This window comes from Nerophis lumbriciformis, linkage group LG21 (assembly GCF_033978685.3).
Source record: "Nerophis lumbriciformis linkage group LG21, RoL_Nlum_v2.1, whole genome shotgun sequence".
Classification (NCBI taxonomy): Eukaryota; Metazoa; Chordata; class Actinopteri; order Syngnathiformes; family Syngnathidae; genus Nerophis; species Nerophis lumbriciformis.
Window position 1 is genome coordinate 24,645,776 of NC_084568.2, and position 25,148 is coordinate 24,670,923.

A 25,148-nucleotide genomic window follows, 5' to 3' on the forward strand; every position below is an offset into this window, starting at 1 on the left:
ACCACCATTACATGTTATGTAGACCACAAAGAAGTGTTTTCAATTTAGAAAAAATAAATAAATAATATGACTCCTTCAATGCGCCCTATAATCCGGTGCGCCTTATATATGAAAAAAGATCGAAAATAGACCATTCATCGGCAGTGCGCCTTATAATCCTGTGCGCCCTATAGTCCGGAAAATACGGTATCTTTTTCAGTTCATTAGTATCGCGGTACTTTATTAGTACCGGTATATTGTACAACCCTAATCCCTACTCATTACTAATAACACATATTTGTTTTTTTAATGTATGTACAACAGTTTTTTGGGCCTTTTTCATCAACGATTATGCAAATTATATGATGAGGTGATTTTTGACCACACCACTAGCCACGCCACCACCGCCACAAGTATATTGGCAAGCTGGACCCTAGGAGTGTACGATCAACCTAAATACAGACCTGAGTCGCCAACTGACCGTGGAGGAGCAGACAATCATGCTAAATCTAGCTCTTATCCAGAAAGCTAGCCTTTACCACTGTTGCCCACTTAACGGTATAAATAAATGATGTTCTTTATGTGAGTGTGCTGGTGCCAGTGTGCACGTTGTGTACCTTTCTCCTGCGCTGGGCTCCTTTGGCTCCAGGTACAGCCTCGCACACCACCGAGATAGCCTCCCTGAAAGATTTACAACATGCAAGTCATTAATATAAAGACATCGTCCTGAATTGGCTTGTGGTGTTGTCTGGATGGAACGATTTCATTCAGTCTCCAGGGCCCGGGGTGTGCTCGTCCGCGCCACAAAGACAGACAACTGTCGGGACAGAAACCAGTAGGAAACCACCGGAATTCCAGAAGGTTCTAATTTAAGCAGGGTCAAGAAAGCAGCAGACACATGCATATCATGCAAATACCGGCAAAGAATGGACCAAAACTACATGGTATGTGTCTAGCCAAATAACTGGGCAGCAAGGAATGCAACAGTAGAAATAGAAAGCAACAGTGTTTAAGTGTGTGAGCTCACCTGGTGACCTGAGTTCTAGTGTTGAAATCCAGCGCTCGCATGGATTGTAGCACCTCTACACAGCCCATGTACTGCAAAGGAAACAGGAAGGAAACACCAGGATGTGAGCAACGGAGGAAAATGAGGCAACATTGTCCTCTTTTCTTAGAGCAAACAGTTGAGAATGTTGAAATGTGACTTGAACCATTGCTTGTAGCGTTAAAGATGGTGAGTTTGACTTTTATTACATTTTCATAATTTCTTACTGGTAAAAGAATACATGGGTGGTATATGGTGAGTGTATAAACACAGCATAATTGCTCAAATCATCAGGCATGTGAGCACCATTTGAGAAAAAAAGAGGAAAACTGACGAAAAAGAGAACATTTTCAAACCCTTGCAAACCCCGAAAAGACTTTGAAAATAAAGACTACATTTCCTGCAATTGGGTCCATCTCTACACTATATTTGAGATACTGATTGTTATGTATTTAATATTTGTTTACTTACTATGGTATATTATTTATTCATTATTTATGTATTCACTGTTCTGTTACAGACAACAAGGAAATGGGATAAAATTGTTGTGGTATGGAAAGGGGTAGGATTAAATAAGCTCAGCTTCTTTTCAGAATCAGAATCAGAAGAGTTTTATTGCCATTGTTTGAGAACGGGTTCACAAACTAGGAATTTTACTTGGCGCAATCGTGCAACATAAAACACATATAACACAGAATAGAATAACATGAGCTGTAACTGAGCTATCAGATCTTGTTATTGTTCACGTGTCTGATGTCTTCCTACTCTTTTTTGGACGTGCTGTAATGAAACACCCGGAAAAATGTGATGCATTACATTGTATCAGATGCATGTTCGAAATAAACTGAAACTGAACTGAACTGAATATATTACCTTTAGATTTATTCTCATCTACCAACCTCTTTTGGCTGTGTTTTTGACACTCACATGTTGTCCCATTGAATGTATCACATACTGTTTTTGTTTTTTTTAATAGATAATTTACTAACATTATCACCATTGAAAATGTAATGTAAAATTATATAACATGCATGCAAAGAACGTTTACGATTTGGCACGGCAACCTTTATTCTGTAGTCACGCCCCCTCAGGTATAATTCCAGTGTGGTGACCTCTGTTTACATCAGTCACGTCAAAATGATACCTTCTCGTCGGCGACTAATAAATACTTTCGAACTAAAACTCGTTTGGAACTAACAGTGTTTGGATTGTAATCATCAACGTTGCGGCTCGGAGAGCGAACGCAGGCGACAACAAGAAAGCTGGCTAGATGATGGTAACTAGCGAGCTTGTTTCGGTGCTCCAGATCGTCTCTCTGTCCTGCAACTCAGTGCGGCGTTTAGGAAAGAGGCGAGCGTTCAACAAATTTTGTTTGCATCATATATTTTATATGTCATTGAAAAAACATGGAAGTGATATTTTGAGCGAAAATTAACGTTTAAAAACGCTTATTTCTGCGTGTTTGCGGACATTTCACACGCCTGAAATATATGTCACTATTTCACTGAGCCCGCAGAGAGGGTGAGGCATAAATTTGCAGCTGATATTTGGCAAAAGGCTGTCATTAGATGTATTAACTTAATCGTTTTAACATTGTTGCATGAGAAATTGGAAATGAAAACTCTCTTTAACATATGGTTATTCATTAACAAGTAGAGTAATGAAACCAATGCTGTATTACTAATAATAACAAAGCACACTGCTTAGTTAGCATTGACAGCGCTGACGAGTTCATACAAAAAAAAAAACATGATGCAAGTAGAGTCGTTTGTTTCCCTCTTGACACTGTACATTTGTTCTGGATGTGATCATGATACATGAATTTCCGCAACCTAGAAATTGTCAATTATAAATAAAATATTTTTATAGCTAGAGCATGAAGAAAAACTGTTTACGACCTTCTAAAGACGTTTTTTAAAATGTAATGAGCCCTCTAGACATGAAATAACACCCTTTACAGGGTTTCCCTAACCTGACTCTCGCCAGACCCTTGTAGTTTGCTGAGCGCAACACAAGGATCTGGGCTCGAAGGCGTTGCAAACTCCTTCCAGATAACAAAAAATAATGGATCCTCGATTTACGAACCCCTTTATTTGCAAACGTTTCGGTGTACAATACTTAATTCATTCATTTTGTGCTACGCCTTCAGGCAAAAATCTGGGCGCAGCCTTCTTGGGAGGCGTAGCCCTCCATGTCACTTGTTGCATATTGCAGAACACAACTAGTTACTACTCAGTGCTCCAGCGTGTCTGCCTTTATTTCTTTGATTTTTCGCCTTTTGACTAATTTTGTCCAGTTTGCTAACTCCATAGAGTCCCAAAAACTCAACAGACCAGCATGGGAAAGAGGAGGGAATCTCTGTGGGGTTAAAAAATAAATACATATTTTAAGAGGAATACACAGTAAGTTTTAATTGTGATGAGACCGGACTTTTCTGGAAAAATAAGCCAGAGCAGACTTGTTTCCCTTTCCTCGGTCTGCTGCTTTGTTGTCAGCTCCTCTGCTGATGTTACCGTGGGTGCATTTTACTTTTTTGAATTTTTATTTTTGTACCAGTATGGTTGTTAAAATTAGGGATTTTTTGTGATTTCTTGTCGTTTGTGAGGGCAGGGCAGGGCATACAGCAGAGTTCAGCTTGTTGATGAAGAGAAAGTTGATCCATCACCCCCTTGTTATGTTTGTTTGACAAACAGTATTGTACAGCACTTTATATTGTGCTCAAAGTGTTTTATTCATATTTACAGTTTCTTATGGAGAATATTGCTTCACTATACAAACTTTTCGATGTACAAACCCCTTCCAGGAACCAATTAAGTTTGTTAATCGAGGTTCCACCGTATTTGAAGTGACATTTTAATAGACATGCAGAGGTAGATTAAGCTACTGGTTGCTGACAACTCATAACGGTGCCATAAAAAACCTACATGAGGAGTTTGCCTACAGCCACAGATGCTAATGCTACTGTTTTAACTTGTTAGAGACCCTGGAATTGGAGCATTGTATAGTATACACACTATAAACTGAAATAAGGTAAATGATCAAACTTCATTCACGTACCCGTACAGAGTAGGAAACACCAGTGGTGCTGATGACATTGTCGGAGTGTAGCCATCCCCTGGTGGGCTTGTTGACAAAGGAGCCATGCCGCGTCCACTCATCTCCTCCGAGCTGAGCTCCCTCTACTCGTGCCCTCCTGGACACCCCTCCCAGCCGGTTCATATCCTGCAAGGGTGGTCGCGGAGGGGGAGAAGGAGCGGTTAAAGAGGGTAGCGGGTGATGCAGCGGCGGGGAGGAGCTGGAGCTGCTCCTGTCGTCCCCGGGAGAGTCAACAGGCGCTCGCGGCTGCCTGCTGGAGGCCTTGAGTCCTGGGAGAAGAGTGGCAGAGACGCCCAGGCGAAAAGAGCCCATCCTTGGGAAAAAGGAGCAGAGGGTGGTGGGGCTGTTCTCGGGCGGGCGGGGAGAAGATGGAGGCAAGATGGGGGTTAGAGAGGAGGAGGATAGAGAAGAAGGTAAACCAGGGGAGGGAGTGAGAGGGGTGGCAGGACTGGAAGGAGGGAAAGACGATGGGTTGGAGTTTGTCTCATCGGTGGAGCTCAGGGATTCACTCCTGAAGTGGGTGTACTTAGTTTTTGGGACAAGCTCCATAGTGGTTGTCAGTTTTTAGTTTTTTTAATCAAAGTCTCTTCCTTACAGCATACAAAATGTTTCTCTTAAGGACGCGCAGCCGGTCTCCCTCAGCGTCAGCGCGGCATCCATCTGTCCACTTGTCCTTCCTGAACACATTAGCAGGCGGCCCAGAGCGCACCGCCTTAAAGATGGCTTCATCCACAATGAAAGCAAGGTTTGAAATGTCTTTTAGCAAAAGAGCGGCGCTCCGGATGACGGCGGAATGCAAACAGTTTGTCGTGTCGTGTCGTGTCATGTTGATATCAGTTCACTTTCCAATGCATTGAGTTCATTTTGTGTGATCAGTTTTTGACGTGCGGGTCAAGTGGATTGACCATCTTGTAAAACAATAACTGGTAGTATTTTGTTAATGGCCTCTCAGCGAGGGCCGGCAACACAGTTGTCAAGCGGCACCGCACAGAATCAACTCAAGTGATTGACTCTCAAAAGGCTGCTTGCATATGCGCATGTTACCGCTCTGAGACGTGTGTGTGTGTGTGTGTGTGAGAAGCAGCTCCCTCGGCAGCTCTGTCCAGCATGACACAGGCCCATAAAAACCCTATTAGCAGCCAGCAAGGGGAATGGCATGGGGGCTGCGCACTAACGAGGCGACACACACAAACACCGCTTCAACCGGTCGATACAACACACCTGCAACCCGCAGAGGGACAAAAAAAGAGGCTTACAAATATATGGCTAGTGTCCATCTCCTGGTAGCAGCACCCTTGTTGGTGTTTTTTTTAAAAAGCACACTTAATTCTTCTTCCTCCAAACAATTTGGTGTCCGCCCTGACCAGCCCTAGCTGTCTCCCTGCCCGCGTCGTCTTCCTGCCTCTTCTTCCAGATGACTTCTGGCGCGGCCTCCCTGCCTTCTTTCCCGACACTACGGTCTCTCCTCTCCCTGTCTCCTCGCCTCTCCTGGAAGTCCTCCCTCTTCCTCCACACAATGTACTCGGCCAGCCTCTGCCTCTCCAGCGCCTCCGCCCTCTCCCGCGCCACCACTTCCTCTCGCCTCTTCCAGATGATCTCCCCCTCGCCCCCTCCCGCGTCTGCTTGCCCGTTCTCCAGGCTTGCCCGTTAAACAGCGCCTTGTTTTATAAAAAAAAATATTTAACCGCCTGTTAAGTCTCTCCTCGATGGATACTACAGGCGGCACATGTTTAGACACCAGAAACGAAAGACAAAAAAAGTTCCTGACTGAAGTTCCTGATATGGTTAAAAAACAAGTGAGGCCGTTGTGGTTTGAATTAGTCAGCAACAGAGCACCATAGGAAATTCTATCCTGACATACAGTAGGTGAGGTTGTATTTTTGCCTCATTCCTGTGACTGATGACTTAAGGAGTGGGACTATCCAGGACTAGCTTGCTGCAGTGTGCTCAGACACCCACCACATCTCTTTCTCTTTTTTTTTTACTTATCAGGTTAGTAGTGCATTCTTCTCTCACGCTTCAAGTGAGGGATGAGGCAAAAACTAACCCACAACCCACTGTACACACTGCAGTAGCACGATGGTGATGCAACTCTAGAGGATGCAGGTCATTGGCTAATGAAGGCCAGCGGGTGTGTTGTGATAGTGATGAGACCTGATTTTCGGAAATACTGCCCTGCTCGCCCTCAAACGACACGCCCGGATTGCGGTTAGTAACCTGAGAGAAGAGCAAGAACGCTAGAAATAAACGCTGTTTCTGTCTACTGTCTGCATAGTCCAACCTTAAAGGCGAACAGTCCACCTCACCACCACCAACACAACACCGGCACAATGCTTGGCACCAATAAACTTCAGCTGAAGTCTCACGCACCAGCTTGGTCGTGGGTGCAAGAATGGGAAAAAAAACAAAAACAGCCCACAACTGTTAGTCTAGCACCACAGAGGGATCGTCTAGCAACGCGCGCTAGTCGTCCATCTGGTCGTGGGTTCGAAGCACCATGGAGAATCTGCATGTGCTGCGAGACAGCCCGGGATGGCGGGAAACGTCGCCCTGGTTCAAAGGGCAAACAGTCTCAGGTGCCCAGAATAAAAATGTACCGAGTAATAAAAGATTAGAAAACATGTGTTAAGGTCTTAAAAGTAGCACAACGAGAACATGGGGGGACGGTGCAGGTCAGGTGACGACCATCTACCTGAGTCAGCTACACACATTGTATGATAATGATCATTAAATAGCTGCATCAATTTATCCTCCCATCGATCAGCCCGACTGCTTTTCATTAAGGTGAGATGAGGACAAAGACGGGTGCGGAGACTCGCCATTGGGTGAACACAGACTGGGGAGGGAGGGGCGGCGGAGGGGGAGACAGGTGACCTGAATCAACCTTGGCGAGCGCAGCACAGGCGTCTCGAGTTGAAAAACTGCACACGAGCGCAGTCGACTGTTCCGACTCAACGCGCACAATTAGCAAATGGAGCAGCACCGGGTTTAAGACACAACAAAAATAACTTTCGCTTTGCTCCGTCTGCAGCTGCAGCCCGTCGCCATGGCAACAGACAGTAAAAAGAGATGCTGGGAAGTCATAAAAAGATGCTGCGTGAAGAGCAAAGTCTCCGCATGTTATCATTAATTTGTCTCGTACAACAGGAGGACAAAACTCCCGACTAGCCCCGCACCCGCACTGCCGTCCCCCGCTCACCCCTGAAAAGATCAATAGCTTTCAGGAAATGATCAAAGTTGGACCGGCGTAGCGCCAGACGCTATAAAAGCCAATCAATGTTGACACGGCATGCAACCGGCTCGGAGACTAGGGCATGCCTGGTAAGAGTCGGGACACAATGCAACTGTAAAAAACTTGCATAAAAGCAATTAAAAAAGGTAATGATTGTAATCAAGAGCAATCGCTCAAACACAATAGAAAGTCAACAGGACGAAAAAGTGAGTGCAATCATTGTTCCAATGAGTTCCTTTTTTTTTTTACTTTCGAAAACATACAGGTGACACATGTCCAGAACTGGCCTTTATAGTCACAGGACAGACATGTTGGACGTCCTCTCCTTCCTCTTTCTGACACGCCGTCCGTCCACTCCCTGGACACAAACAAAAGCCCAAACCGTGTCTCCCTCCTGATGCGCCGGACGAATTCCCAAAGTCACTCTCCTCTCCTCTTCTCTCCTCTCCTCTCCCCTCCTCTTCTGCTGCCTCACTCTCGGCAGACGGTGAAATGGCAGCGCTGCCGGGGCGGACAAAGGCACTACTTCATGGTGCACTCCTCTCGTCTCTCCCTCCACTTCCACTCCGTCTGTCCTCCCCTCCCCTCCTTTCTTGTCTGGTCGGTGATGCTGCCTCCCGCTCTCGCCCCTTACCGTCGCTCAGCATCATTCTCTCTCTGCAACACACACACACACACACACACGTCTGACGCCTCTCCCCTCCCTCCTTTCCTCTCATCCGGTTTCCTCCCCTTCCCGCCTCCCGCAACCTCAGTTTAGCTGTGTACATGTGTACGCACAGCAGGATGCTCCCGCCGCACATTAGCGCTCCGGGGGGAGATGGAGATGTGGAATAAGTGAGGAAAGGAGAGGTGGGAGTGAAGGGGCTTGAATGCTGCTTGACTCACGTAACCTGAGAAGTGAGAGAGTTGTAGAAGGATGGAGACAGTTCACCCCCCCTCCCCGGACAGATAGGAAAGGTTTTGCGAGGACAGCGGCAGCGGTTGGTGCTGAAGCAAAAGCGCAAGAAAGCAGTGTTGCGGAAACAGAGAGAAAGCCACCAAAAAACATCCTCAGGAGTCCTGAAATGACACTAGAGGCATTGCAGTGCCTCATTTTGGCCACTACAATATCATCTATTCCGTGCAGGGGAAAACGTGAAGGATCCAAAATCAGATGGCTTTATTGTGCTATGATTGGGAGAAGAAAGACCAAGTTCCATGAAGTGCAAGCCCGAACCATGCCTAAAAACCTGTGACTGCACACGCGACACACTGAAGCAAAGGGTTATGCATTAACACACAATATGAGTGCTGCATCCATCAACACTGTCACAATGCTACACAGAGCCTAAGAGATGCTTACATACTCTAAGTAGTTAAAGGGTAATAAAATAAGAGAGGTCAGACTTAGGGCTGCACGATTTTGAGAAACAACCTAATTGCGATTTATTTTCTCCAAAATTGCTATTTGATTTGTGATTTTTATATTTTTATACATATATATTATACTTTATATTATATTTTATACATATATATACATATATATTTATATATATATTTTTATACATACGAGGCATAGAGTCAAGGAAGACATGTTCCTTTTAGACTGTCAATCAACAAAATATTTGGCTTTATGCAGACAGACTCAGAGCTTTTGTCTAAATCATGCTCTTAAACTGAAGGAATACCCGATAAAACGATATACCAGCGATCACAATGTAATGTAATCATAATAATAACTAAAGTAATCTAGGGCTGCAACAACAAATCGATTAAATCGATTACAATCGATTATAAAAATAGTTGGCGATTAATTTAGTCATCGATTCGTTGGATCTATGCTATGCACAAAGGCAATTTTTTAAATGTTTTATAAACCTTTATTTATAAACTGCAACATGTACAACAATAATCAAAATAAGCATGGTGCGGTTTTTTTTCCAATAAAATACTGGAAAAGATAGAAATGTAGTTTGTCTCTTTTATCCGATTATTAATCGATTAATCGAAGTAATAATCGACAGATTAATCGATTATCAAATTAATCGTTAGTTGCAGCCCTAAAGTAATCATTTAAAAGGATATAAACTTGTATTTCCTATTACTGAAGAATTGTTTACCATTGTGCTGTAATATAACTTTTTGTTATCCTAAATAAATAAACAAAAAAAAAAGTTAAATTGACTTTCACAGTGTTTCCCCTAGATTGCCAAAATATCTGTGGCAGTGGTGGCGTGGTGTGGGCGTGGTCACCATGACGTCAATATATGATTTTCTTTACAAAGGCTAAACCACTGTATACATACATTTATGTTATTAATATATATATATATATATATATATATATATATATATATATATATATATATATATATATATCTCCATCCATCCATTTTCTACCGCTTGTTCCTTTTGGGGTCGCGGGGGGTGCTGGAGCCTATCTCAGCTGCATTTGGGCGGAAGGTGAGGTACACCATGGACAAGTCGCCACCTCATCGCAGGGCCAACACAGATAGACAGAAAACATTCACACTCACATTCACACACTAGGGCCAATTTAGTGTTGCCAATCAACCTATCCCCAGGTATATATATATATATACATATATATATATATATATATATATTACCGTATTTTTCGGTAATATAAATAAATGTAGCGGATTATAAGGCGCATTAAAAAGGTCATATTATGATTTGTGTTTTCTACATTTAAAACACTTCCTTGTGGTCTACATAACATGTAATGGTGGTTCTTTGGTCAAAATGTTGCATAGATTATGTTTTACAGACCATCTTCAAGCCGCTTTTTGAACGTCTCTTCAGGATGCACCGTTTTGTGGGCAGCCTTATTTACGTGGCTCCACTTTGACAGCGTTTTCTTCCCGTCATCTTTGTCGTACCGGTAGTTTTTAACACTTCCATAGCGAGTCTACCGACAGATATAAATTAGAATTGTACGCTACTTTATATTAGAAATGGCAACAGCGAAGGATGAATGTCCCATAACAAGAGGATAGAGAAAAAGAAGGAGCTTGTTGACTACATCGCCGAACTACAGTGGCGGAACCGCGCAAAGCACTTTGGGTAAACCTCTTTACAATGTATGGATAATCCGCTAATCTGCTGACGTCAATTGAACAGGCGTCAACTTGCAGTTCACATGTATCTCTTATGAATGACTGCCAACGACTGGTCACACATATCAGTTCACCATGTACCAAAAAAAAACTGCTTCGAGGACAGTAAGCACAACCAGAATTAATACGTACATTAAACGGACCATGTTATAAGGTGCACTGTCGATTTTGGGGAAAATGAAAAGATTGTGAGTGCGCCTTACAGTCCAAAAAATACGGTATATCTTTTGGCTCCATTTTTTTTTACTGTTGCTGCTATTTTACAATGTAATTTGTTGAGAATTTTTCAAGTACCTAGAAGGCATTAGTGACTTCTTCCTTATTAAAAACTAGCAACAAATCTATAATCTTTTTCTGGTGTTATTATAGATCGTACTAGTGTTTCGAGACTGTACTTCTGTCCCACGATGTCCGGGACGAACGAGACGAGCGTGACGTCACACTCGCTTCACGCTGCTGCCCTTTTATTATTTGCACATTTTGTAGATTGCTGTCCGCGGGTATATCTGTAACATATTAAAAAATGTTCACATCGCAGAAATACTGCCTCCATTGCAAACAATCCTGGGCGTATTATTACGTCATCGCAACATTCTGTTTCAGCAGCGCTGTTCCAGTGGTCAAAGTCTTTTTCGGCGGCCAAATGTTCGGTGCATTACTAGTCAATAGTGCACAAATAAGAAACTATATACATCCATTCATACTGTAACAACCTGCTGGTGATAATGTTTTATGTTTTTGTAGTTTTGATTTGATGTTCCATGTTTCCATGATCACAAAAACACAGTCCGTGCCTGAAAGCCGATTGGCGGAGAATAAGGAAGTGTTGTTGTGTGTATGGGGAAGCACGGAGACGGATTTGTTTAAGCGGGCGGGAATATTGTGGGAACTGGGCCGTTGTTAGCATAAGATTGGCAATAAGAGTTAAAAATAGCGTTGGACCTTTTTCTGGAGGCTGCAATAGATTATATCACATTATTTGTTTTTCACGCAAAAACCCTTTTTTAAGGTGTGGAGGCTATAATTTTGCCGTGGTGGATTTATAATTGTTTATTTTGAAATTCATTCTGAAAATGAGAATGTGAAAATTATTTTCTCTGAAAATATGTATTTCTTTATCATATCATGGCTTTATTCTCTCATTCAAAAAAAAAGTTCTACCCCTGATGTTATTTTTCTGAAAATATTTTTTGTAACATTGTTTTCTTTCTTATAATGTTGATAATCGACTTTCTGAAAACGTTGTATATTTACCTGTAATATTATTCTTATCTAGGAAATAAATAAATGTTATGTCTTTATTCTTTATTATTATGAAACTTCTTTAGTTCTCTTCTTTCAAAATGATGACTTTACTCTCTATAAATGTTTTTCTTACAACATTTTAAATAACAAAACAAAATAATGGACCATATTTCATATAGCATTTTTCCATTTTAATTAACAATTTTATTATTTATTCTCTTAAATTGAAGTGTATTGTCTTATAACATTATTACCTGACAAATAAAAACAAATGTATGACTTTATTCTCTAAAAACGTATTACTTTTTTTTTTCAAAAACAATCTAACAAATTTTGTTTTTCTTTAATATTGTGGATTTATTACAACTCTTGTTTTTTTGAATGGTATTTTTGCTGTCTGATATGTTTTTTTGTAATATTATAAAAATGCTGTGTTTTTTGTTCTTTTTTGACTTTGTTCTCTGGATGTAATTCTTTTTTACTTAATTCGATAAATTTGACAAAAAAATGTAATTGTATTTCTTTTCAGTGTGGCTTTATACTCCTTTTTTGCTTTTTATCCCCAGTACTTCATAACAGCATGTTAAATCAAACCTTTGCCAGAGTGTGTCCTAGTGAGTTTGTGATTGTGTATCCTTTAAAGGTCTTACCATGTATTCCATTGGCCAAAAAAGCTGCCTGTGAGTCTGTCACCCTAAAAACACCAAGGTGCAAATGAGCACACACAAACAGACAAGTCGCCGAGCCAGTCAAAGCGCTGCTGCTGCTGCCCCGTGAGTTTTTCTTCACCTCCCAGCATGCATTGCTCCACAGTGGAGCTACGGAGAGGGCTGCCGCGGTGGGAAGTGTAACAAGCACAGAGACACAATGTTAGGCAGCAGAAAGCGCAACACAGAGTTGGAGAGAGTACCGAGCGAGCGAGAGGAAGATGAAGCGAGAGTGCGAGGAAATAATCCAACCAGCATGTTAGGACACGGGCTTTGGAATGATGGGAATTAACTGAAAGCAGGGCATGTGTAGGATGCTTGTGTTTCCACACGCCCGGCACCACTTAGTCTCTGAGCAATACAGCTAGTCAACAAAAAATCAAACATTAGGAGCACTACAAGCAACACACAGATATAATTTGCTAAATTAGCCATTCAACTATTAATTATGATTATTTTAGTGTAAAATAAACACATATTGTTCTAATAGTGTCCCTCCCTGACAGTGTCAATCAAAAATGTGCATTGTTACCTTTGCAAAACATAACTGTTGAGTGCACGTACACCATAAATGTCCTATTTTTTTCACATTTATTCAGTCTCCTTTAATCAAGGACGGCTGAACCGAGTAGGACGCCACAAAACCGCCATAATAAATAAATATGAATAATAGATTTTATCTGTCATACACTTTTCATTTAAATAAATCTTAAAGTGCTACAGTACAAACCAATATTTTAAAATAGATCCACTCGACAATAGAGATGTCCGATATTATCGGCCGATAAATGCGTTAAAATGTAATATCGGAAATTATCAGCATCGTTTTTTTTATTATCGGTATCGTTTTTTTTTGTTTTTTTTATTAAATCAACATAAAAAAGACAAGATACACTTACAATTAGTGCACCAACCCAAAAAACCTCCCTCCCCCATTTACACTCATTCACACAAAAGGGTTGTTTCTTTCTGTTATTAATATTCTGGTTCCTACATTATATATCATTATATATCAATACAGTCTGCAAGGGATACAGTCCGTAAGCACACATGATTGTGCGTGTTGCTGGTCCACTAATAGTACTAACCTTTAACAGTTAATTTTACTCATTTTAATTAATTACTAGTTTATATGTAACTGTTTTTATATTGTTTTACTTTCTTTTTTATTCAAGAAAATGTTTTTAATGTATTTATCTTATTTTATTAATTTTTTTTAAAAGTACCTTATATTCACCATACCTGGTTGTCCAAATTAGGCATAATAATGTGTTAATTCCACGACTGCATATATCGGTTGATATCGGTTTCGGTTGATATCGGTATCGGTAATTAAAGAGTTGGACAATATCGGAATATCGGGTATCGGCAAAAAGCCATTATCTGACATCCTTACCCGACATCCATTGCACCGGTCGCATGGGGGTCCCCACATCTGCGGTCCCCTCCAAGTTTTCTCATTGTATCCCATTGGGTTGAGTTTTTTCTTGCCCTGATGTGGGATCTGAGGATGTCGTTGTGGCTTGTGCAGCCCTTTGAGACACTTGTGATTAAGGGCTATATAAATAAATAATAAAACAATAAAAATTGAAAACAATAAAAGCATAGCTATTAAAACAGATACAATACTAAGACTAAAACTATCAGTTAAAAAAAACAAAAAACATGCAAAATAGTGGAGTTTCTAACAGTGTGTCTATTTCAATTATTAAAAAATATAACTTGGTCAAAAAAATTTAGTGTGTGTATAAGTGCCTTTTGACCACGTGCAACAATACCGCAATAATAATGGTACTAATTTTAGTCACGATAAACGTGATATGAAGTTTTTATATCGGTACATTCTTAAATGTATATCATCTCTTAACAACAACATAACTGAAAATTGTTTAGTAGCTTCTCTGAAACTGATTTTGTGTACAGAATGTAGTAGTCTGCACGACAGACTATATCCTAATTGTGAAAAATACATACATGCAAAAAAATATATATAATAAAAAAATATGTTCTGCTAAACCACTAATGGTAACATAAGCCAGCCAGTGGCGTTCTTGTGATATTTTTGGGTTTGAAATACAGGTAAAAGCCAGTAAATTAGAATATTTTGAAAAACTTGATTTATTTCAGTAATTGCATTCAAAAGGTGTAACTTGTACATTATATTTATTCATTGCACACAGACTGATGCATTCAAATGTTTATTTCATTTAATTTTGATGATTTGAAGTGGCAACAAATGAAAATCCAAAATTCCGTGTGTCACAAAATTAGAATATTACTTAAGGCTAATACAAAAAAGGGATTTTTAGAAATGTTGGCCAACTGAAAAGTATGAAAATGAAAAATATGAGCATGTACAATACTCAATACTTGGTTGGAGCTCCTTTTGCCTCAATTACTGCGTTAATGCGGCGTGGCATGGAGTCGATGAGTTTCTGGCACTGCTCAGGTGTTATGAGAGCCCAGGTTGCTCTGATAGTGGCCTTCAACTCTTCTGCCTTTTTGGGTCTGGCATTCTGCATCTTCCTTTTCACAATACCCCACAGATTTTCTATGGGGCTAAGGTCAGGGGAGTTGGCGGGCCAATTTAGAACAGAAATGCCATGGTCCGTAAACCAGGCACGGGTAGATTTTGCGCTGTGTGCAGGCGCCAAGTCCTGTTGGAACTTGAAATCTCCATCTCCATAGAGCAGGTCAGCAGCAGGAAGCATGAAGTGCTCTAAAACTTGCTGGTAGACGGCTGCGTTGACCCTGGATCTCAGGAAACAGAGTGGACCGACACCAGCAGATGACATGGCACCCCAAACCATCACCCAACCATGCAAATGTTGCATTTCCTTTGGAAATCGAGGTCCCAGAGTCTGGAGGAAGACAGGAGAGGCACAGGATCCACGTTGCCTGAAGTCTAGTGTAAAGTTTCCACCATCAGTGATGGTTTGGGGTGCCATGCCATCTGCTGGTGTCGGTCCACTCTGTTTCCTGAGATCCAGGGTCAACGCAGCCGTCTACCAGCAAGTTTTAGAGCACTTCATGCTTCCTGCTGCTGACCTGCTCTATGGAGATGGAGATTTCAAGTTCCAACAGGACTTGGCGCCTGCACACAGCGCAAAATCTACCCGTGCCTGGTTTACGGACCATGGCATTTCTGTTCTAAATTGGCCCGCCAACTCCCCTGACCTTAGCCCCATAGAAAATCTGTGGGGTATTGTGAAAAGGAAGATGCAGAATGCCAGACCCAAAAACGCAGAAGAGTTGAAGGCCACTATCAGAGCAACCTGGGCTCTCATAACACCTGAGCAGTGCCAGAAACTCATCGACTCCATGCCACGCCGCATTAACGCAGTAATTGAGGCAAAAGGAGCTCCAACCGAGTATTGTACATGCTCATATTTTTCATTTTCATACTTTTCAGTTGGCCAACATTTCTAAAAATCCCTTTTTTGTATTAGCCTTAAGTAATATTCTAATTTTGTGACACACGGAATTTTGGATTTTCATTTGTTGCCACTTCAAATCATCAAAATTAAATGAAATAAACATTTGAATGCATCAGTCTGTGTGCAATGAATAAATATAATGTACAAGTTACACCTTTTGAATGCAATTACTGAAATAAATCAAGTTTTTCAAAATATTCTAATTTACTGGCTTTTACCTGTATATACTCTTAAGCTAGGCCTGAGCGATAAAGTGACATCATTCTTTTCATTTTTTGTTACAGACGATTAAAACATTTTTTTCCCTTCAAGCCCCAGCATATTTTTTGCCGCCAGGAGCTTTCGCCCTAAGCCTTATTTCCTTAGCGTAGATTCACACACACATAGCACAAATTTCTAATTCTAATGCAAACGAGAGAGAGGTGTTTATTCCAAAGAAAAGAAAAGTTTTGTCAGTGGTTTGGTTTTGCGGTGACAGGCGTGAACAAGTGACTGCACGCTGCAAAATTAGTTTTAAAAAAGGCAGCAGCACAACAGCCGAAACCGCGGTATCCAGCCGAGTGGGGGAAATGCAACTCTTCACAAGGTGGACAAGAACATTACAACAAACAAACTCCCACTAAAAAGCAGCTCACTCTGGTGGAATCATCTACACAAAGTACCATGTATGGTGAGAAAGAAGCAACGTGGAAAACGATCACTAAAGCGGTCGCTCTGTGGTGCCCAAATAGTGGAAAAGCCTGTTTTTATTAACCTGTTAAAACTATAGAGCCCTTTAAATGCTACATGTTTATTTACACAAGTATTTTATTCAAGACAGAACATTTAAGTTTGTACTTTTTCGATCTCCAATGCTGGACTTAATTTACTTGCATGCATGTTTACAGATTTCATTCAAGACAGAAGTTTTGCCTCCCATAGGAAGCTCTATAATAAATAACCTAATTTGATTGGAAACAATTAGGGATCAACTATTAGTATTCAAGTATTCGGAACCAATATTCATTTGCAGTAAAAGTTATTTAAACAGGAATAGTATACGTCAGTACGAAGCTGGACAAGGTTTGAAGTTGATTTTTTTTACATTATTTTTTGAGGAAAGAGACAATGTTTTATGAGGCGCTAATGTTGTGGTTAATTTAGCGCCAAAAACATTATGGGTGTTCACAAATACTTATATGACGTGTGTCTCAGAGGAGCGTCAACATTCGTACTGTAGATTCAGGACTATAAGCCAGTACATTTTACCTAAGCTTTGTACTCTGTGGCTTAGTGCAACAAATTTTTTTGATTTTTTTTTCGCTGACAGCCATATTGATTGATTGATTGATTGATTGAAACTTATATTAGTAGATTGCACAGTACAGTACATTTCCGTACAATTGACCACTAAATGGTAACACCCGAATTAGTTTTTCAACTTGTTTAAGTCGGGGTCCACGTTAATCAATTCATGGTACAAATATATACTATCAGCATAATACAGTCATCACACAATTTAATCATCAGAGTATATACATTGAATTATTTACATTATCTACAATCAGGGGGGTGTGATGTGGAAAGGGTTGGGGTGGGGGGGTTAGGTTTGGTTGATATCAGCACTTCAATCATCAACCATTATATCTTCTGAGAAATGGACATTGAAACAGTGTAGGTCTGACTTGGTAGGATATGTACAGCGAGCGGTGACCATAGTTAGCTCAGAATGCATAAGAACAAGTATATACATTTGATTATTTACATTTGATTATTTACAATCCGGGGAGGTGGGATGTGGTGGGGGGAGGGTGTTAGTCTAGGGTTGTAGTTGCCTGGAGGTGTTCTTTTAGTGCGGTTTTGAAGGAAATAGTTAAAAAAACAAAGAAGCAAAGACACTGAATAGATGTGTTACTGTTTGTGCTATGGTGCCATTTTTTGGACGAGTTTGCTCACTGCAGGTTCTGCAGTGCTGCATTGCCCTTCTGTTTAGACTGAGCTTTCAACCGTAAGTACAAGTGACTTTCCGTCTTCCAGCCAGCCAAAGACTTTCACCCGTATGGATTCTTAATTTATCACTCCGAGCAACGTTTAAGTTTTAAAGTATTACTAAAACACGTCTTACTTACTGAACCGCCCCATATGTGATGTCTGTAGGAGTTTTGTCATGCATATTTGGATGTGCTATTGTAACATAATGAAGCTAGCGTAGTTAGCATTAGCTAATATGCTAACCCGTTCACGAGTGTCTCTGCTAGTATTATCAACTTACAATAACATTCTTTTTTATTGTTTCAGTTTCGTAAATTTACCAAAACATTACTGTTGCCTTTTTGAGGCCATTTAGCTAACTGGAGAGCTAGCTTCCGCAGCTAGTGGGTCCATGACGATGACTTTGCTGGAGCAGCCATTTTACTGCCGTGTTAGACACTTTTTGGAAACAATTAAGGTATGTAAATAAACATTTACAAAATCTTTCTGTGTTAATAACTCATTTCACAACGTATATCTTTGAAGCTTACAGTCCAGTGTGGCTAATATATGGAAAAATATTTTTTTATTCTAAAATTTAGTGGGTGCGGCTCATGTACACGTATTCTCTAATCTAGTCCGGGAAAATTGGTAAAAATATGGGATTTCATCACAACACAATTTATTCAATTTTTACAATTTACAATTTATCACATTGTAAGGTTTCCTCGGGAGGAATTCTGAAATATTGCGAACATTTAAATAAAATCTATTCTGGGTTTCTTCAAGTAGTTTATTTTTTAGACATTTTTCAAGCTGGCTGACATAATTTATTTCTGGATGTTACAGAAAGTATGAGAATGTGTGAAATTCTCCCTGCTCTTCTTTCCTTAGATAATAAGTTTCCTATTTGTCATTATAATTACACAAGATTTAGATTTTTGTCAAAAATATATTTTCTGTCGTCTTCATGCCCATTCATCTCTGTGGCCACACTTTTTTGATGAGCCTGCACTCCAAGTGCTGCGGACGGAGGCAGATCTTGCAGTAGAGAAATAAAACGGAACTGGTAAGTGGTCCGGAAAGAAGGACAAAAACTAGATTTCCCGGCAAAAAAATTATGTTTTGAAAGCTAAGCAGAAAATATTTGGAACTCAGTGCACACACAACAACCTATCTGGATTCGATAAGAGATTTGATAAGGAATCGGTTCGATTTGATTTGATAATGGGCTCAAACTCGATAATTTCTTAACGAACATCATCCCTACGTAGGATGCAGTGTATGCGGTGCCATTTCAAACTTCTAGTTTATGAGCAAATATAAAATTAAAAATTGTTTTGAATTATTTGTCATTCTGGTTTTATTTGAAAAGTTAGGAAAAAAAACATAAACCACATTTTTTGTGAAAAAATCTGAGATTTTGTTTTGAGGCCATATTGCCCAGTCCTAACTTGAGCAAGTTGCGATTGTCCCTCTTACAACTGAAGGCTCAAAGTGTAGTGTCCTGACAACTAAGAGAAAGACTGGCAGGCACACAAGTACATTATGATTGGCCTAGTGCAGACACTAACACGCAGACATGGGATTTTAGTCCAACATTAGAGTAGAAAGTGAACATTAGATTAGCCAGGCATTCAGCAAGAGACAGACTTGTCTGCCCGTCTCGCTACAGGCACTGCAAACATGTGAGCCGGCTATTTTGGGTTCACCCCCCCCCCCCCCCCCCTAGCTCCCCTTGACCACACTACCACGTCTCTATCTGCTTCCATCATTCCCTTCCTGCCTCTCTCTTCTTACATCGTGCCCCTTTACACCCGCTTCGTCTGTCTCTCGCTGACCTAAACAGCGGAAGTCCTGGCAGGACACACACTGAGGCAAAACTCTGCCAATTTAATAAAAGCCTCGGAAAATGATGACAACCAACTTGATCACATATCTAAATAGGGAGCTTCCTCTTTTAGAAATGGAAGTGGTTAAATATTGAATACCACACAATGATTTCTCAAGTCTAAAATCACAGTTTTTTTATTAGATTGTGGCCATAAAGCAGTGTTTCCCAACTGCCATACAAACAGTACAGTTCAAATAGTTTTGGCACCACATGTTGGCCCTCTCTCATAAACAATAATGGGAATCTGTGAATGTAGCCTGTTGTGTATGCATAGTAACTTCACTTCTTAACGCACCTCATACGCACGCAACTAGTCTGCCAGAGAATAAGAAGACATATCAGGATGAACTAGTGTTCCCACCTTGCAACTTTGTCACTAACAAATATCAAGTATTCAGACCCCTCTAATAGGGCTGGGTGACAAAAGGATATCAATGTATTGATAACAATAAAAAATGTGTTCGATAAAAAGGTAAATATATTTTTTTTCTTCTTCGTCAGAAGAAACCGGAAGTTGCCGACAGCTAATTAGGTAACAGTAAACACTATCATGTTTGGTTGTGCCATCTTGTTGTCTCGCCGTTGATTCTTTGCATGGAGCGCTGCAGAGAGCCAATAAATTGTGGATAAAACAGGAAAAGTCACACCAGTTTCTTTTATTTTTTTCAAACAGACCATAGTCAGACCAATGTGGTCTGTAAATTATGCAAGGCGCTCGTCCCCACCAAAGCCGGTAGTACTACACCATTTTAGCAGAGCTCACCCTTTAGAGCACCGCTGTAACTTCCTGGCACTGAACCTGCAGAAAATGTTTTTTCTCAGGTTTCTGTATGTTTATATTTTCACACTTTGCACTATTTTTTTACACTTTATTAGGCATTTCTTACATATTCCTTATTTCTGCATTTTCATTTTAGGAGGTTATTGTTAAGTGTTCAAATATGATTTTAGAATTTTTCATGGTTGTGTTGACATTTCATTTCCTTTCGGCTTTGACAGCTGAGGAGATTACATTTCAAATAATAATGTTTACATTAAATATATTATTCTCTCGGTCCTTATTTTCGATAGGTCATAAAAAATATCAATACTTATCGATATTGGCCGTTATAAATCACCTATATCGTAATACATTTTTCAGGCATATCGCCCAGTCCTACCCTCTAGACTAGACCTGGGCAAATTAAGCCCCGGAGGCCTGTTAAACTTTTCAATCTGGCCCGCCAGACATTCCCAAATGATTTTTTTTAGATATTTAAGATGGAAACTGTAGCTACCATTATGATGTGCAGTCATGTTTTCAAATGACCGTAAGTCTTGAACTATACAAAGTATTTCAATGGTTGGAATCTGCACTTTTGCATGATATACTAGTTACCAGAGGTGGGACCAAGTCATTGTTTTGCAAGTCACAAGTAAGTCTCAAGTCTTTGCCCTCAAGTCCGAGTCAAGTCCCGAGTCAAGACAGGCAAGCCCCGAGTCAAGTCCAAAGTCAAGACTGGAAAGTCTCAAGTCAAGTCCTAAGTCCTGCATTTTGAGTTTCGAGTCCTTTCAAGTCCTTTTAACCACAGACTAATATATTAACACAGATTGTGTATGCTTTTCAAACGCTGTATTTATTTATTAAAACAAGTGCATTTTAAATTGCAGGAAAGAAAATTGTGCTGACATTGCACTTTATAATAGCACTATTAACCAGTCATTTTAAACATTAACTCATTCCTTTACAGAACAAACACATTGAAAAATAAAGTGCAAATGTACTTATTTGTACAAAAGTGTTAACATTGAAAAAACATGACATATACGTGAACATAACAAAAAAGTTGTACTTTTTATATGTCAGGGCCCTATGCTGCATTGCATTTGCAAAAGACCAAATTAGCCAAGAGTCTGTCAGTCATTTGTGCACGATGGGGGCGTAGTATGATGCCACCATGGCTGAAAACTCGCTCCACTGGAGCACTGGAGGCAGGCACTGCCAAGACTCTCATGGCCACTCGGAACAGTGAAGGAAGAGTCTTCATGTTCAATGCCCAGAACAAAAGGGGGGAGAGAGTTGTTTTGGGTTGGTGCACTACTTGTAAGTGTATCTTGTGTTTTTTATGTTGATTTAATTAAAAAAAGAAAAGAAAAAAAAAAAAATTCTTGTGCGGCCCGATACCAATCGATCCACGGACCAGTACCGGGCCGCGGGCCGGTGGTTGGGGACCACTGAGGTAAACAACCAACAGTATGTCAGAAAGCTAGCTAAAACGGTACACATATTCATAATATAGTATACATTTTAACTGACCTTTATTTTACTATTTTTGTCTTTTTTTAGGTGGCTAAAATACGCGGTGCTGCTGACCGCCGTCTAACGTTACGTGTGATATATTGACTAACGTAACCCTGCTTAAAAAAAATCACTGAACAAAAAGTATGAATAAGGTAGTGAACTGCAACAGATTCCCGTGTTTGCAATAACGTTATAACGTTAGCAGTGAGTTTACAGCCTCACTGATTTAACTACACAGCAAATAAAAGTCACGTTACTTAGCCAATAAACGTTATCTTACATTCAAAACTTACCGTTCTTTGTGCAACTTCAAATGCCGGACGAAGTTGGAAGTTGTTGCCTCTCCATCAGTAATTTTCGAACCGCATGTGTTGCATACTGCAAACCGTTTTGTGTTGACCACCTCGTAATTTTTATACCCAAACAAAATTATTTTAGGTATCATTTTTTGTTCACTGGCGTGTGGTTTGGACATGTCTTCTTCGTTGGTTGTCCTGCAATTTGATTGGATGAATGCTGTGTGATGAAAACAAAGTAGATCTAATTTGATTGGCTGTTGTACTGAGACCACACCAGCTGACACACGCAACGCTGATAGACAAGTACACAATGAAAAATACGGAGCGCTCCCGAATAACTTTTTCATCTTTGGGTTTTGGGGAAAGTAGCAAGTCATGTCAAGTCATGTCAATTCAAAAGGCTCAAGTCCAAGTGAAGTCACAAGTCATTGATGTTAAAGTCTAAGTCGAGTTGCAAGTCTTTTTACATTTTGTCAAGTCGAGTCTAAAGTCATCAAATTCATGACTCGAGTCTGACTCGAGTCCAAGTCATGTGACTCGAGTCCACACCTCTGCTAGTTACTATGGTAATCTAATTAGTTACTATGGTAATCCAAGTCACAGCAGCTCAGACGAGGCACCAAGCAGTGTGGGTGGGGAGCGTTTCCACAGTGTTTCCAGAGCAGCCAGCCTGAAATGTGGGTGTCAGGGACAGACGCGGAAGGAGATTTTTACAACAAAGTTCTAAAGCTTAGTGATATATCAGATATATCAGATTGTAGGTGGGGGGTTTTTTCCCTTCGCATTCATATTTTGCTGTTTGTTGCATTTTTATTGCACTTGATTGTAAAACATGTCGATTGAGAGGGGGTGTGAAGTTCATATGTTGTCAATATTCAGTGTTTTATCCTTCATAGTTAATATTGTAAACCCCGTATTCTTTATTTTCATGTAAATTCTGGGTGTCTCATTCAGTCAAAATTTTTTAAATTCCATTCCATTTTTTAAGGCGGTCTGTCATGTTTTTAGCATTCAGACATTATCGTGAGGTTTTGTATTAGTGTTTCTAAAAATAGATTCACCGGCCCCCAGACACATTTGTTTCTCTAAATCTGGCCCTCCGAAGCAAAATAATTGCCCAGGTCTGCTCTAGACACTATTACGGAAAAAAAAAAAAAAAACGACCAGCAACCTTTTCTTGCATCATTTGAGACTTTTGGAGTAGATTGATGCATGAAATAATTTATCAATCTTGTAACAATCTTCTCAACAAAAGGTGGGTCTTGCTGCCATTTAAAAATGCTCAGAAGTGGCTCTGTATTTTTTTTTCACAAAAAAAGGACAAAAAGAAGTGACAAAAAAAAGTTTGTTGTTGTAATACATTTGATTTGCGTATCATGTTTTTTACTCAAGTATTGTCTACCACATTAATACTCTCTTTTTCAGCGTCTATTACAATTACATGCACATGCGTGATTACACAAACTAGATTAAGACGTAATCATTCTTTATTTAAATTAATATTAGATTGTCATCATAATTACTAGAGGTGGGAAAATTATAAATTATCCGATGCTGATGCATCATGATTATAACGTTGGTGATTCTAAATCGATGGATAAAGGTCCAAATATCGATTATTTATGTATGTTAAATAAAGTAATACAGACAGTTCTAAAATGTGGCATTAATGCTAATGTTCTCTAAACCTGAGTTCTAGGTTTGGTTATAACTAACCAAGGCAGAACCATTAGCTAACATTTTTGTAGCGTCGTGTTAGCTGGGTTAGTACGAACCAAAAAGAGGAGAGGACAAGCTATCCTAGCCGCGGCGCTGTGCTAGCTCGAATGCAAAGTAATGAAACAAGAAAATAATAAATGCTTTCTACACTTCCACAGAAGGCTTACAGGAACCACCTTACAACAGAGAGTAACCGGCTAAGAAGAGTAAATTAGGAAGTAGATTAATGAGTACAAAGAGACAAAAATATCCACAAAGTACAGCAATACGTCTGTCAGCCATAGATATGAATGAGTAGATACGAAATACACGTATTTGAGCCGCAAGTTTATGGCGTCTGTGTGTGCATTCTGTGGTTTTAGTAGACAGAAAAATTAAATCAAGGATCCCTGCTTGACAAGTAGAGACTTTAATTTTGATTTTTTTTTTACCAAGTTGCATGTATTTATATTAAGGCTGCAGCTAACGATTATTTTTCTATCGATTAATCTATAGATTATTTTTTTCGATTAATCGGTTAATCTATAGATTATTTTTTTCGATTAATCTATAGATTATTTTTCCTTTTACCGATTATTTTTTTATTTAAAATGAAGATGAAAAAATAAATGTAGGCCAGTTTTTTCAAAAGGCATGACTTTTATTTACAAAAAAAAAAAGTATGGCCACTCAGTCAACATTGACAACAACATGACAAAATATTCTGTAACAATGTAAACATTTAAAACTTTTAACATTTAACAAAATTAAAAGTAGCTTATTTGCTTCTTAATGTACAAAAATAAAAGTAACATCCAGTGCAAATCTTAATATTCTGCAATAGTATAAGCATTTCAAAAGTACAAGTATTGCTTCTTTTGCTTTAAAATGTGCAAAAATAAAGATAAACATCCAATACAAAAAAGTGCAAAACGAAATATTCTGTAACAGTGTAAACATTTCAACAAAAGTAAAAGTATTGCTTATTTTGCTTAATAACACAACAATGATAGTATGATTAAAGTGAAAGTTAATTGTTCGTTTGTACATAGTATATGTAACTGTTAATGTTGTAAAAGGTATTTGCACAACTAATTAACGTTAGCGTTAAAGAGGAGCGCGTCTTTGTAAACACTGAACAGGCACGCCAAACGCGCCTCTCA

The 25,148-nt window shown here is 39.7% G+C and overlaps 1 protein-coding gene across 6 annotated transcripts in view; it reads right to left on the reverse strand.

The window, feature by feature from the left end:
* The window catches only part of shc1 (SHC (Src homology 2 domain containing) transforming protein 1), a 102,676-nt gene that overhangs the window by 46,557 nt on the left and 30,971 nt on the right, over positions 1-25,148 (reverse strand). For 3 of the 6 annotated variants that reach the window (XM_061982561.2, XM_061982563.2, XM_061982560.2), the window contains exons 2-5: positions 12,370-12,413; positions 4,082-4,246; positions 1,007-1,077; positions 597-660 (exon numbers count right to left, since the gene is read on the reverse strand). In XM_061982561.2, coding sequence (XP_061838545.1) covers positions 597-660; positions 1,007-1,077; positions 4,082-4,246; positions 12,370-12,381 — 312 coding nt within the window. In that variant the 5' untranslated portion in view covers positions 12,382-12,413. Of the gene's footprint in view, positions 1-596; positions 661-1,006; positions 1,078-4,081; positions 8,010-12,369; positions 12,414-25,148 lie in introns of all 6 variants that reach the window. The other 3 variants (XM_061982559.2, XM_061982558.2, XM_061982562.2) reach the window with 2 other exon arrangements.